The sequence below is a fragment of the Ostrinia nubilalis genome, chromosome 4, assembly GCF_963855985.1.
Source record: "Ostrinia nubilalis chromosome 4, ilOstNubi1.1, whole genome shotgun sequence".
Classification (NCBI taxonomy): domain Eukaryota; kingdom Metazoa; phylum Arthropoda; class Insecta; order Lepidoptera; family Crambidae; genus Ostrinia; species Ostrinia nubilalis.
Window position 1 is genome coordinate 8,750,786 of NC_087091.1, and position 13,463 is coordinate 8,764,248.

General features: G+C 36.5%; 1 protein-coding gene and 1 long non-coding RNA gene across 2 annotated transcripts in view; both read right to left on the reverse strand.

Annotated features, from left to right (window-relative positions):
* Positions 1 to 2,302: 2,302 nt before the first annotated feature.
* The window catches only part of LOC135088629 (uncharacterized), a 92,259-nt gene continuing 81,098 nt past the window's right edge, over positions 2,303 to 13,463 (reverse strand). The window contains exon 4 of the long non-coding RNA XR_010261066.1: positions 2,303 to 2,323. This is a non-coding gene — a long non-coding RNA (uncharacterized LOC135088629). The remainder of the gene's footprint in view (positions 2,324 to 13,463) is intronic.
* Positions 3,029 to 13,114, reverse strand: LOC135071478 (popeye domain-containing protein 3-like). Its single transcript, XM_063965256.1, has 8 exons — positions 12,906 to 13,114; positions 12,644 to 12,702; positions 12,407 to 12,491; positions 10,837 to 11,018; positions 8,147 to 8,278; positions 6,821 to 6,928; positions 4,708 to 5,005; positions 3,029 to 3,718 (listed from the first exon to the last, which is right to left on the reverse strand). Exons 1-8 carry the CDS (start codon positions 13,030 to 13,032, stop codon positions 3,495 to 3,497), a joined length of 1,215 nt encoding a protein of 404 aa, XP_063821326.1. The 5' UTR covers positions 13,033 to 13,114; the 3' UTR covers positions 3,029 to 3,494.

A 13,463-nucleotide genomic window follows, 5' to 3' on the forward strand; every position in this document is an offset into this window, starting at 1 on the left:
ACGAAATTGACAATGATTTTTCATAAAATAACTATGTAAGTACCTATTTGTAGTTAGATAGCCACTTGACATTTCATCCATATTGGGCAAGTATGTGCTCGATGCTACATGCCAAGGTTCTTACATTTAACTATAACCTTAACTACTTTAATAACTTTCGTTTAATGAAACGTTGTTCAACAAATGTTCGATTTCCATTTCAAACCAACATGTCTGAAGCCTAATCCGCTAACTTATCGTTATCATGATTGGCAAACTTTTGATCTAGGCCGTGTACGTAGTAAATGTAAAATCGATCGCTTTGTACGGCAAACCAACGTTTGCACACCTTTAACTGTTTACCTTACCCACCTTTAGCTCAGTGTTTATGAGGAACATCTAACAAAAGTAATGAAAACGTAATTTAATAATTAGATAAGTATTGCTGCTATAATCGTCACTATGGTTGGTTTTCTCATCGAGTTGATTTACAGCTTGTTACATTATTGCAAATGCAAACGAAGTTGTTTATAAGGGGTACCTACAACAAGGGAAGCATCAACTTATGTTTGCAGTGTGTTTTTTTTATAGTAAAAACTATACCCAACAATAACACTTAGCGATTGGCACGAAAATTTGAAGAACGGTCCAGTTGCCGAACAAAAACTTTTGCTAAATCTTCACTAAACTCTAAGGCTTGGCGAAGACCATCGATTTTTCGTCCGCCGATAGTTTAGTCGGGCAGTTGATCAGTATGGGCATGTATGGAAGTGCACACATTACACCGATTTGATTCTTCATACAATTTAAAATCGGGCACAACTATCGACCTAATCTAACTATCGAAATCGATGGTCTGCGCCTAGTCTAAAAGGGCAATTTTAATTAAAGAACTTATTTGCACTAAGTGCAGTGTTTAAAGTAAACATATAGCGACTCTTTTCTTCGTGTGGCTATTTATGATAGTTCCTGCATTTCTTATTTTTAGACTGCAACTGAAATCTAGTCGACTAAAGTAAGTAGTTATACTTAGACTTACTTACCTACCTTTATGCAAATTAATCACCCTAGTTTACACAGGAAACGATGCACGCACGATCCAGAAAATCTGTTGCCAAATGTTTGCATTGTTTATTTGTACAACGTAACTGGTAAGTCAATAATAATTAAGTAGAGTGCTTTTTCAGAATAACGAAATATTCAATTCATTTGCGATTACTAAAATAATAACAACTTGCCTAAAAGATTACCTATCAATTTTCTATAAAGCACACTACGCAAAATAATCATAAGAATAATTCCATTAAATATGTAGTTTTATTGCTTGGAAGCGATGTACTTTTCGATAGCCTGTAATCTAATACATTAAAGATAGATAGAATTGTTGTCATTCTACAGATCCTCAAACGACTCGCTGTTACAGTAGTCAGACATTTTATGATGATGAGCTAGGTACTCAGACGTAGGTAAGCCATTCCATATGCAATAAAGCTAATTTGCGAGTGCACCGCCGCCCACGTAGGAGACACCGCCAAAAAGCAGCGCGCCAACACACTTCTCGTTAGATGGGCTTCATTTGGCTGGTAGGCTGCATCTGTGGGCTTGGCACCCGGGGGCAGATATCTGCTGCCTTTCCTGGCACCCACGGCTGCGTCCGCGCGCCAAACGACACAGTATATGTGTTTAATTCGACAGATGGTAAGGGATTAGACGGTTGGCTCGGGCAGACCTAACCTTTTTTTGAGAAGCTCACTGGACACTCACGTCGTTTTAAACAAAAAATTGGCAAACGCGGCCCAAGGTGATTTATGCACGCCAAACTTGCACCCGACTACGAATTTAACGTTTTGCTCTTTGTTCACCATGATTAAACTGTTTGTTTTAGCAAAACACTTGCCCACTGCAGTAGCCAAGTCAAATAGCGACTATTTATCACTAGGTAAGCTCATAAGTATTTTAGGTTTTTGTAATATTTAGTTACCTGTTATGTACTTTAAAGATAGATGCAATTATGTACATTTCTTTAAATTTCAGTGTTCTGTAGCATTTACAAAACGCTATTCTAGGAACAGTAGATTTTACTCGTATCAAAATTACCTGCAAAAGGTGCAGGCTATGCACAAAAGAAAGCTGCAATTTGCGCCTGCTTTTTTCAAACATCTCTCTAATTGCAAAATAGGTATAATTTGTATTTTACTATGTAAAGAAATACCTAGACAGGTAACAAAATAATGAAAACCAACATTTTGTCAGATGCATTTATTTTTTAGTAGATTTGCCTACTTTTTTTTTTTTTTTTTTTTTTTTTATGCATAACAAGGCTGGTATTTGACCACAATCGCACCTGATGTTAAGTGGGATGCGGTCTAGGATGGTACATATCTATGATGGTACTTAACAGTTAATTAGAACAAACAAAATAACTATGATTGATACTTCGATATCAGTCAACAACATATACGACTCTACATTCCAAAGTTTCAGGGGCAACGAAAACCACTTGCAATCATACAAACTTTCACAAAAATATTCTATTATAAATAAATTATTGATGGCAAGCCGTGAAGCTTGATACCAAGGAATAATAACTTACATTGAGAGATGTAACGCAAGTCATGCCTCGTCATACGCCCTGTCGATGCTTGAGATTGTAGTTATATTTGTCCCAAAAACAAATGAACGACATAAAGTAGATCACTTACAATAATATTAATAATTATAATATGAAGATTATCTACAATTTCTTATTTTAATTAAAAACAACAACTTAAAGTAAGTACCTATACAGTACTTAATTTATTCTGTGGTAATACTTGTATGTAAGGAGGAAGCAATTAAGTAAGACATAATATTTTTTTAAATAACGTGTCGGCATAGGTATAGTTCCAAAATACTGGACTGTCCTGTCGATGACATTGACAGTGGGGCGCCACCGTCAATACCGGATCGCTGGTTCAGATTTTTGCCATGTTGGAAACCATATAGTTGAACGATGGTAGCGCCCCCCTGTCATTGAGTTTGGCGGGACAGTTCAGCGTGGGTCATCTATAATAATGCTTTAGGACTTATTTTATTGAGTAGCATTTTTTCAAATATAAAAAAATGGATTGAAATACCTACAATAATTACAAATGAGTTTTCCAGGAGGCTTTATGTTCAAGAGTAGCAGTCAGTTTGGTGCTTCCCACTATCTTCTCCAGATCGTCAGTTCAACAAGTCTGAAGGACTATGCCTTCCACACGTTTTCGGTCCTTTATTAATTAATCTGAGAACTTTTCGCGTTTTCTTCAATTGGTAGTTATTTTGGGTAGGCGTAGTACACATGTTTTACTAAACAGCTTATTTTAGTAATTGTTGTCAATTGAAAGTTCCTTGAGGAGTCTGGGTGAGGTTCGCAACCGCCTTCGGCCTGATCATCACTTTCCATCAGGTTGCAGACCTAGACCTTCTTTATTGTGGGTATTAAAAATTAAAAAGAAATCATAGAGTTATAAAGCACATAATGGAAGAAATATTTAATGCCTCAATTCATCGTCAGTTTCCACGGCTTCACAGCTGTGGTACTTCGACGAGGTATCGGGGCAGCTGTCAGCCACTGACAGGTCGTCTGACGAGGCGGCGGGCGCCTCGTTGGCTGCTAGCGGCATCAACTCCTCGTCACCCCCCGCGTATGAGGAAGCAGTCACTCCGTTCCTCTTGACCGCACTCATCAGGCTGTCAGCTTCTCGCGTCCAGCAATCTAGATAGAAAGATGCTCTTTATTGCACTCGACAAAAACAGACACAAGAAATACAACTTCAAAATGATACCTATCGCTAAAAACCAAGGATTTATCCTTTAGGGGAAGGCGATAATAGATCTATAACGGTATAAAGGTAAAATTTTTATTATTGGATTGATAATTATGTATGTACGATACGATGTATATAGTTGCCTATCATAAGACAAAATAGTTTTACTTTAATTTACAAGACCTAACATAGAGTATACTCGTAATAAATAGGTAGAATATAGATAACCGCTCTTAAAACTAAATCCTTGCGTGTTTAGTCATGGGAATTCTTTAAAAGAAAATTTGTAGTTAGGAGTTTAGAAAAAGAATTTAATATAAATGAATTGGTGAAAATCACTAAGTAAAAATGTTTCATTAGACCAATACCTAACGGTCAACGACATTCAGTTCAAAATATTACACTGTAAAAGTGTTTTTCAATAGTCGTAAAGCCTTGTAATAACGGTATTATTTCTAGCCGAGCCACGAAATGGTTTGTAATAAATATCCTAATGACCCTTAAATAAGCCATTGATATCAGACGATATCAGAATGGAAATATTAAGTGCGCATTAGACTCATGATTCTTTACTTCGCACCGATATGGTACGATGACTGGCTGAAAGAGAGAATCCTACTTCTGTTCATGAAAACGAAAACTTTACTATTTTAATTTCGCAATATCTTGATTTCAAGACATATTTTCTCACCTCCCATTTAAAAAACTACCATGACAGGTGGTGATTGTCAGATAACTGCAATATTTATGTGGCTGGTAACATTTAATAACATTTTCGTTTAATTAAGATAAGTTAAAAAAGTCAGAGCTCAAACCAATCCCAATTATTTTTACTTTTATACTAAAGGTTTTGATGAGGAAAATCTGCGACTTAAAAATATTGCAGGAAAGTATATCACCACTCTGTATCCGCCAAAACATTTAATTTTCCACTTACTGGGTCGTTTCTCGGGTGGGACCGGTTGCACCGTGGTCGGAGGGGGCGGCTTGCAGGCGGACCTCAGTCTCCTAGGGCTGCGGGCCAACGCATGGGAGATACTAGGCAACCGTATATCCAAGTGGGACCCTCTCTCGGTGACTATTTTGTTGTTCATCGCGTATAACTTCGTGGTTATGTCGCGAGCTATCAGTGTGGTCACCACACATGCTAGGTACGGTTCTTTCACGAAGAGATATTCGAGGGAACTACGCTGCCAGTACACGTAGCGGCATGATGAGGCGGCTACGATTGATACCTGTATAAAAAATAATATCATATGACCTAGTACGCGAAGTAGCCACTCTTCAGGGGACTGGCAAGGAACTGTGAAATACAAATAGAACTGCGACTTTCAGGAGGATATAGAGCTTTACAGGGATATGGGCTTTAATTTGTGTCTCAAATAGTCAATAGACTTTTTAATAGCTTAATATCTTATTTATTCCAATTCCAATCGAAGCTGATTACAATAGTGCCCTCTTATGTAAGCTTGTTTCATTCTTAAAAATAGGCCTCTGTGAAATATGTGTGCACTGAAGCAATTTAATCAAGCCGCCCGTTTTCGTAAGAGTGTTTAGACTTCATCGATATTTAACCCAGTTTCTTGCATTTATAGCCACTTTGGCTGTTATCAGACAACAATTAGGTCACCCGAATGGGGGGTAGGTAGGTAATGCCAAAGCGCGCGGTGACGTATACTGACACATGAAATTCGTGTTCAAGTTTCAATAAGTGCTTGATGGATCGCCTAATTTCAGTAAAAGCTGTTGGATTCTTACAAACAATGCGATATGGGTAAAATTGCTTTGCTTCGAAATTGACTGACATCTAATTAGATGACGCTCGCTTTTCCAACACGGTTTCCCAATTTTTTTGTTCTTAAGAGATTTAATAATATTCTTTTTAAAATAATAATTTAGTATGCTATAAAAATATGCTAAGAAAATGTATGTAGATAAATTAATTTCTTTATTGGCATTTTTTACTATGTCCCTGATTGTGAAGTAAGTAATTAAGCAATTTGTTAAATACAGTTGCATCTTGAATACTTATTTATTTGTGAGTTTCAAGTTACTGTCACTGCTCTAAAACTACAAATCAGGCAAAGCATACCTCGACGACACCTCTGTAATGAAGACTCCAAAAACTCCACTTGACAAATTAACCATAAATAACGTCAAGTTCCCTAACTTCTGAACAGCTTCGTAAAACTGCGGAAACAATCCCAAGGAAGTAGATTTTGCAACTTTACTTAATTTGCATTCGTAAACACATGAATCAGGGGAAAGGTGAAGTTAAGCACGATCCAATTTTAGTTTACGAGTGTGTAGTGAGTCTCACCTTTTTGCGTTTATGTGCATTTTATTGAGTTTAGATAAACGTTGTTTAGTCTGAGTGGGGTTTATTAAGGTATTTTGTTCTCTGAGCTAAGGAAATGGGGCATCTCGTATTTCCTAAAGACCCATCGGTCATTCCATGTTTTTCTCTTTATTTTTTCGAGCTTTTCTCTGTAAAGCCAACTTAGTTCATATTGGAAGTAACGCAAGCGGGATAAAAATAGGTGTCGATTCCGCTAAATTATTTTTTTAGATCCGAATAACAGACAATATACTATATACCTACTTTATAAATCGTTAAATGTAAGTAAAATTCGTTTGTAGGTAATAAATATTTATCGAGGTCAAGCAATACGATTTGGAATCTATGGTATTCATTATTGTATTCATCACACAATGCCTTCACACAGCTTTGTTTAGATAGGGACTTAAGACCTGGCATGCCTTGAACGCCGCACAGCGTTCCTGAATAATGGGCCCATCAGTTTGCCACCCGACCGCGCTTGTTAGCCCACTGCCTCATTTCACAACGCTTGCTACTCAACAAGGCATTTCAGTGGAAAATAAGACGCTTGCTGGGATTATTTGTGCAGTAAGAAGGATGAGTGACAAGAATTTTCAGTCTATGTCTCAAATGTTCAGAAGAGCAAGTGAATTTAGGGATGAGACACTATTTTATGATGATTAAAGAAATTTAATTGATGATTAAAACAATAAACAAACAACAAACAAACCTTGAATTTCTCATCAATAGTGGCTCTGCTTGATTCAAATTCGGGAGAGTCCAAAAATTCGCATGGCAAAATGGGGTGTAGAAACTGATGTCCACTCATTACGTTTACCTGTTGATTAAAATCGTTAAAAAGGTTAATTACAAAATTCCAACTACAATTGCTCTACAATGTAAAACACGGAACAATAAATACTACACGTAATCAAATTAGCTACGACCTGAATTGGCGAGTGGCATGTCATTTGTCTCTACCGACGGGGAATAAATATTTTTATAGGATAAATTCAACTGTATTTTCCTCGGAAGTTGTTTTAAAATACTTTTTTGGTTAAATGTATTGTTTATTTGACGAATAAAAAAATGTAATAATGTGAAATAAATTATTAACACAACAAAAACGCGTAGGTATGCTTTGTTTGGCTTTATTATTTATGTTCATTCCCGCATAAATGCCTGCTCAAAAACCAATATTTGTCTTTTATAAAATATATTCGATATGAACTCGTATAAGCACGTTTCCACCGTTAGGCAGGCGGCAGCCTCGCCATAGAAATTCATTGCAAACATTGGCACGTGCACTGACAAAATTGTTTTTAACTCTGGCTCCGTCACTATAGAATACAACATTTTCATTTGCATAGAGGATAACATCAGTTTTAACGCGACAAATGGGTTTCCCGGTAGAGTAAATTGTAGTTTATTAAAAAGCCAACGAGCGGTAAGCCTTTATAAAAGGAAATGTTATTATTGTCCTCAGAAGAATAAGTACATAGGCTAAATTGTGTTGAGGTTTTACCTCTTACGTTATGTATGCAGATTACAACCTGTCTTGAATACAAATCCATTGGTTATCGTATTATTAGGTAAGGATAGATAGCTAAATACGTCATTCGAAATTGTAGAATAGTTTTATAAGAGTCTGTGCAAATTCTATTAGAATAAGAAAATTGGATACAGGAAAAAATATTATTGACGGGATTGTTAACATGTACGGACGACAGCACATCCACCTAAACACAGTGGCGTCTTATCTCATTATAATACAGGCTATTTTGCAACAAAAATGTAAAGGTTGATGTGCTGTCGACTGTACCTTAATTTCGAGTCACCGATATTTCGGCACTGTTGCAAGCGCCATGATTACGGAGTAACTGAGGAAGTGGCGGGTGAGATGTTATGGGCAGACATATCGGTCTATCGTCTCTCTCTAAGAAATTAAGGTAGGTACTTACCTACCTTGGTAGCAATAATTATTCTGTTAGTGACCATGAAAGTTTAAAACAATATAATGGATACAGGAAAGTAACATCGAACTAAATCTTCTCACCTTCCCAGAAAGCAGTAATCCCAGACGATCGGTCTTGGTGAGGTTTTGCATCGCGTACGCCTCGCCGGCGTGGAGAGACATCACGTGCGCGAAATCCGGCGAGACCATCCTCTTGAACTGTAGTCTAGACACCTAACGAGTTCTATGTATTCATGAGATGAACATAAACATTTTCATGGTATAAGCAATAGGGGGGTTTGGCCGAATATAGCGCTAGCTAGCGCTAGTAATAAAAATGGCGTCCTTTTAGCGGTAAGTGCTATCACTGCTAATAAAACGTATGAGAAAACGTCACTTTTTTAAAGTTAGCAAACGTGTCCTCGCCGAAAACATGCTAAAGTTTTCGCCATGGCGATCGCCATTTTGCTAATAATTTCTAACAAGCGCTATTTTCGGCCAAAATTTTATGTATTTTGTAAAATATAGAGTCGTTAGAAACACGTAAGTTAAGTAATTTACGACCGTCTAGCCTGGTGATTAGCGCACTAGAAGCTGGCCGTTGCAAGTTTGAATTAAGTGTAGGTAGCTACTTAAAAAGCGGTGTTAATGTGCCTATACCTACCCTACTTTCATTTACGGCTATATAATTATTATTAAAGTAATTGATGGGAAAACATTATCATATTATTGCAAAAACACATTTTGAGGATGAGTATTGTCACGAAACACACAAACATTTATCAGAACTAGACTATTCCCACCTCCAGTTCCCATCGCTGCAACTCCTGTGTAGCCAGGATCTTACAGCTTAACCGCCAATAAAAACCCAACCAGTGAAGGTCAAGTTAGTCCCGGGGGAAAGTTAAACTGTCATGGGACTTGACTTAAGGTCATGGGCCATTCTTATTCTTACGCATTTTTGTGTGAGATGTAAGAATAGCATATGTTTTTAAAGAAAATCAGTGCACTGTATATTAATTTACTTAGTAAAATACCTCTATTAACTAGGCCCAATATCATTTTTATCATAAAACTATTAGAAGAATATAAAAAAAAAGTTACAAGTCCAAAATGTCACGGACCGTGTAGTGTGAGATTCCCGGATTTGGACATACAATATTTTTTTCTGAAGAGATGTTATGTTATTTTGATAAATATTACAGTAATTATGAAAGATTAATACATGTTATATAAGACTGTTAAAAATTTATATCAATAAAAATTACCATTTTTGATTTTGAACACCAAACATTGTGTGAGCAGTTTTTGTGTCACAACCACGTGGGCCACTTTAAATATGCGTAACTCGGTAAAAAACTTTCTTTGATATTGACATCCCTTGCTAAGTTTTTTTAGAACAGTAACATTGTCATCTTATTAGATTTGCAAATGGCTGAACGTAGTGAGTGAGCCGCAAAAAAATATTTCCTATTTATTTGAAAAAAGGGACAACCATAACACGTCCATCCCGTGTACGGTTTTTAAAGGTAGGTATCAATGTCACGCTATTGTATAAAACATAATTATGTACCTCATGCAGTATAGTTTCAGATAATTGCACAAGATCTGCTAATTCACAGATAGTTTTTTGGATATATCGGACACGTTCCAAATTGTCACGGCCATGGTATTAAAAATGTGTCACTACCGCAAACTATTTAAGTACATGGTCGTGACATTACAACGCGTGGTTGTGACATTCTATTTTTATTATTTTAATAGTTTTTGTTGTTCTGCTAAATTATTTTGTGTATTGTGCAATTTTTAGGAGTAGCCTTTTAGTAAGAGTACTTATTTTTCGCTAGTATGATTTTCTAGATGCCACGAAGGAAAAATTATTGCAATTTCTCATTTCTGCAGTAATATCAAATTTTACTGAGATAGCTCCCGGTAAAGGCCCTGCAGAGGTGGTCGGAGTTGTTTTAACAGAAATTGCTATTAACCATATTTTTAGTGGTACGGTGACTATGAAACATGTTTAAGTTGTCAAAACCAACTGTTATGTGAATCCTACAGAAATCTCATATGATACTCAATTAGGTACCTACTGTGTTTAAGATTTACTAATTTGTTAAGCATATTATCATATCGAAACCATGTAGGTAGCATATCGGAAGCATGATCAGATAGTGCCAATAATAAAAAGTCTATTTTTTTATTATCTAGTAGATATATTAACTACCTGACGGTATTTTTGATCTCAATTTTAATTAAATTTTTGGATGTTCAGAAAAAAGTACATATTACCAAATAACACCTTTGTTGATGAAACGAATTTAGTGTATTTTATTGTTAATCAATTTAAACTATTATGATATAAATTTAACAACATAAATATTATTATTTACAGTAAAAATGTAAAACTGTCACATCCGTGTCATGCAGTGTCACAGCCGTGTTTACGTAGGCTATTTTGTTTCCTTTCCGAGGGCTTTAAGGTTGTCCATATACATCAAAAGTATGCTTTTGGTTTATACTTTCGATACACATCGCAAAAAGTTTAAAAAAAAAATCTTTAATTTAAAAAAAAAAATTGGCACAAATTTAACAATGGCCCTCCTATGTCCCCTAGATGGGGCAGAGGGCGTCCACAACAGTCCTCCAAACCCAAAACTGTCATGAAACCCAACTCGCAACGAAATTAATCAGTAGAACATATTATAGGAGTTCGAAGTTAAGGTTCGACTACCCTCCATTGCAAAGCGGATGACAGGTGAAAAACAAAGGTTTATGAGATAGTAATAATTTACCTTGAAAGGCTCGAACAAAGTATGGTACACTTCTTCCAGCTCCGGGTCGAACTTGACGGGGCGCATCTCGTACACCAGGTACACCACTTGCGCCAGGTTCAGGAACACAAAACCGAAGTTCCACGAAAAGGCGTCAGGGGAACAAATCACGTGCCACGCCCATATCGAGTACAGCATGAAACCTATTCGATAAAACTTATAACAGTTACATAACAATAAGGCTGGGTTGCACCATCTTATTTTAAGTTTGACTAACGTTAAAAATCTGTCAAACTCCATACAAAAAGCACCGGATAACGTCATAGTTACGGTCAAAGTTAGGTGGTGCAACTCTGCCTAAGGTCACTTTGGTCACCAGGATTTGATCACCTAGGGGATCAAAGTGGACTCCAGGCGACAATTTGGTGTCCTTTAAGGTAGCCTTTCGAACTAAGCGTTACAGACGCAGCGTCTTTAGTTTTGGTCTGGTGCCACCAACGCCGCGTCACTAACTCGCTTCGAAAGGCTACCTTTAAGGTGGCCTTTCGAACTAAACGTCACAGACGCAGCGTCTTTAGCTTTGGTCTTAAAGCTAACCTTTCCAAGCGAGTTAGTGACGCGGCGTTGGTGGCACAAGACCAAAGCTAAAGACGCTGCGTCTGTGACGCTTAGTTCGAAAGGCTACCTTTAAGACCAAAGCTAAAGACGCTGCGTCTGTGACGCTTAGTTTGAAAGACTACCTTTAATGGACGCTATAGACGCTCACTTCGAAAGGCTACCTTTAATCACCCATGGCATGGATAAGAAGTTCAATTTGATCACCTAGGTGATTTTATTCTTAGGTGATCAAAGGACACCAAAGTGTCGCCTGGAGTTCACTTTGATCACCTGGGTGATCAAATCAAGGTGATCAAAGTGGAAAATACCCAGCATAGAGTCCCCGCAGACTACAGACTTTGTTGGCCAAGAGTTCGGTCGGCTCTAATTTGTATGAAAAATAAGTCAATACCAAATCGGTGTAATGTGCGCACTTTCATACACGTTCATACCAATACAGCCGGACTGAACTATTGGCCGACAAAATGTTTGTAGGTAGTCAGCGGGGTGTCTAACGACGCGTTGCAAAAAAAAGAGATTTTTAAGACTGTTAGTTTTGAGAAAAATTTTAAGAACATAATATCATTTCGGTATCAGGCTCCTTATAAGATTGGATCTATATGACCCAAGAAAATTCATGCGAAGTATAACGATTTTTATAACAGAAGCAACAAAGAGGCCTTTCACGAGCCACTCACTTATTACGAGTATGTTATTGTTGTGAGTCAGTTCAGAGCCAAATTCTTTTGTTGTTACTCGTAACTTAGCAAAATGCCACAACTTAATAGTATAGTCTACATATTATAACTAAGCAGATAAGTATAATATAAATAATTCCTACCGAAAAAAATGTAGACAAGTAATACTTTTTTACAATCGAATGTTGTGGTAAAAGTCAGGATACATTTTCCCAGTTGAGACTTTAAAATAAAATTATTTGACTAAGTGCAAAATTATTTTCATTCTCAAATAATGAATCTAATGCTTTACATACCAAATATCAATATTGTGTGCATCCAAAGCTGGCCTTTTTTCGTACTCGGCGCACAGTAAGAGGCCACAAATAAAATATTTGAGAGCTAAAACAAAATGAAATGAAGGTGTAGGTTTAATGTAAGGACATGTTGTGTAACTGTATAATTATGATAAACATAGCTAATTAATTATACCGATGCAATGGATAAATTAAAAGTAGTAAGTACCTATTATACTTCGTTTACGGCGCACTTACTTGAAAGAGTGGATGTTGCGAAATTTTCCATAGTGGACACCAAGGCCAATACCACGGACCTGTTAACATTTTTTGTAAGTTATTAAACATTCTATTTACAAAGTGATCTAACTAAATAAATCTATTTAATACCTACATTTTAAAATAATTTCAAAATATGCCGGTTAGTAGGTTTTGCAGTTTTAAAATATATTTAGTGCTTGTGTAGTCGCTGGAAAAAGGCTAGTATTAAAATTGTAACACATTTTAATCATTTATTTACCTGAGGGCATAGTGTAGTTTACAGACCCAAAATCTTGAAATGTTCCATTTTCTCCTGGCCAAGAAAAATTGTATTCACCAACTTCTAAGTATTCTGATTTTAAGCTTGATAAACCTGCCTGAGACATAATTAATTTTATATTTCAAGAGTTATTTATTTATTTGTAGGTTTTTCTGCCACCCTTCGCGCCAAATCAATAACATCCGCTTTTCCTGACGTAGGTAAGTCGTGAAGATTTTCCAGCCATAGCCACAGACTACAACACAACACGCCATCTGGCGTGAAAAAGTAAAACCTCGTGCCATTTTTGTCTATGATATAAAGCTAAGAATACATAAATTACTTTATGAGCTTGAAATGGCTTGAAATGTAAGTTGAAATGGCTTGAAACGACAACAAATGATTTTGATCATTGATTGCTACCATCAGATAAAATGATTTGTTATAATCTAAAATAAGATGGTGGTATTTATTTAAGTTGCAAATAATGTGCTTCAAATTTAAAGCTAAACCCCAGGACACATGATAGTTATACAATTTAACCTACCCTTTTCATCG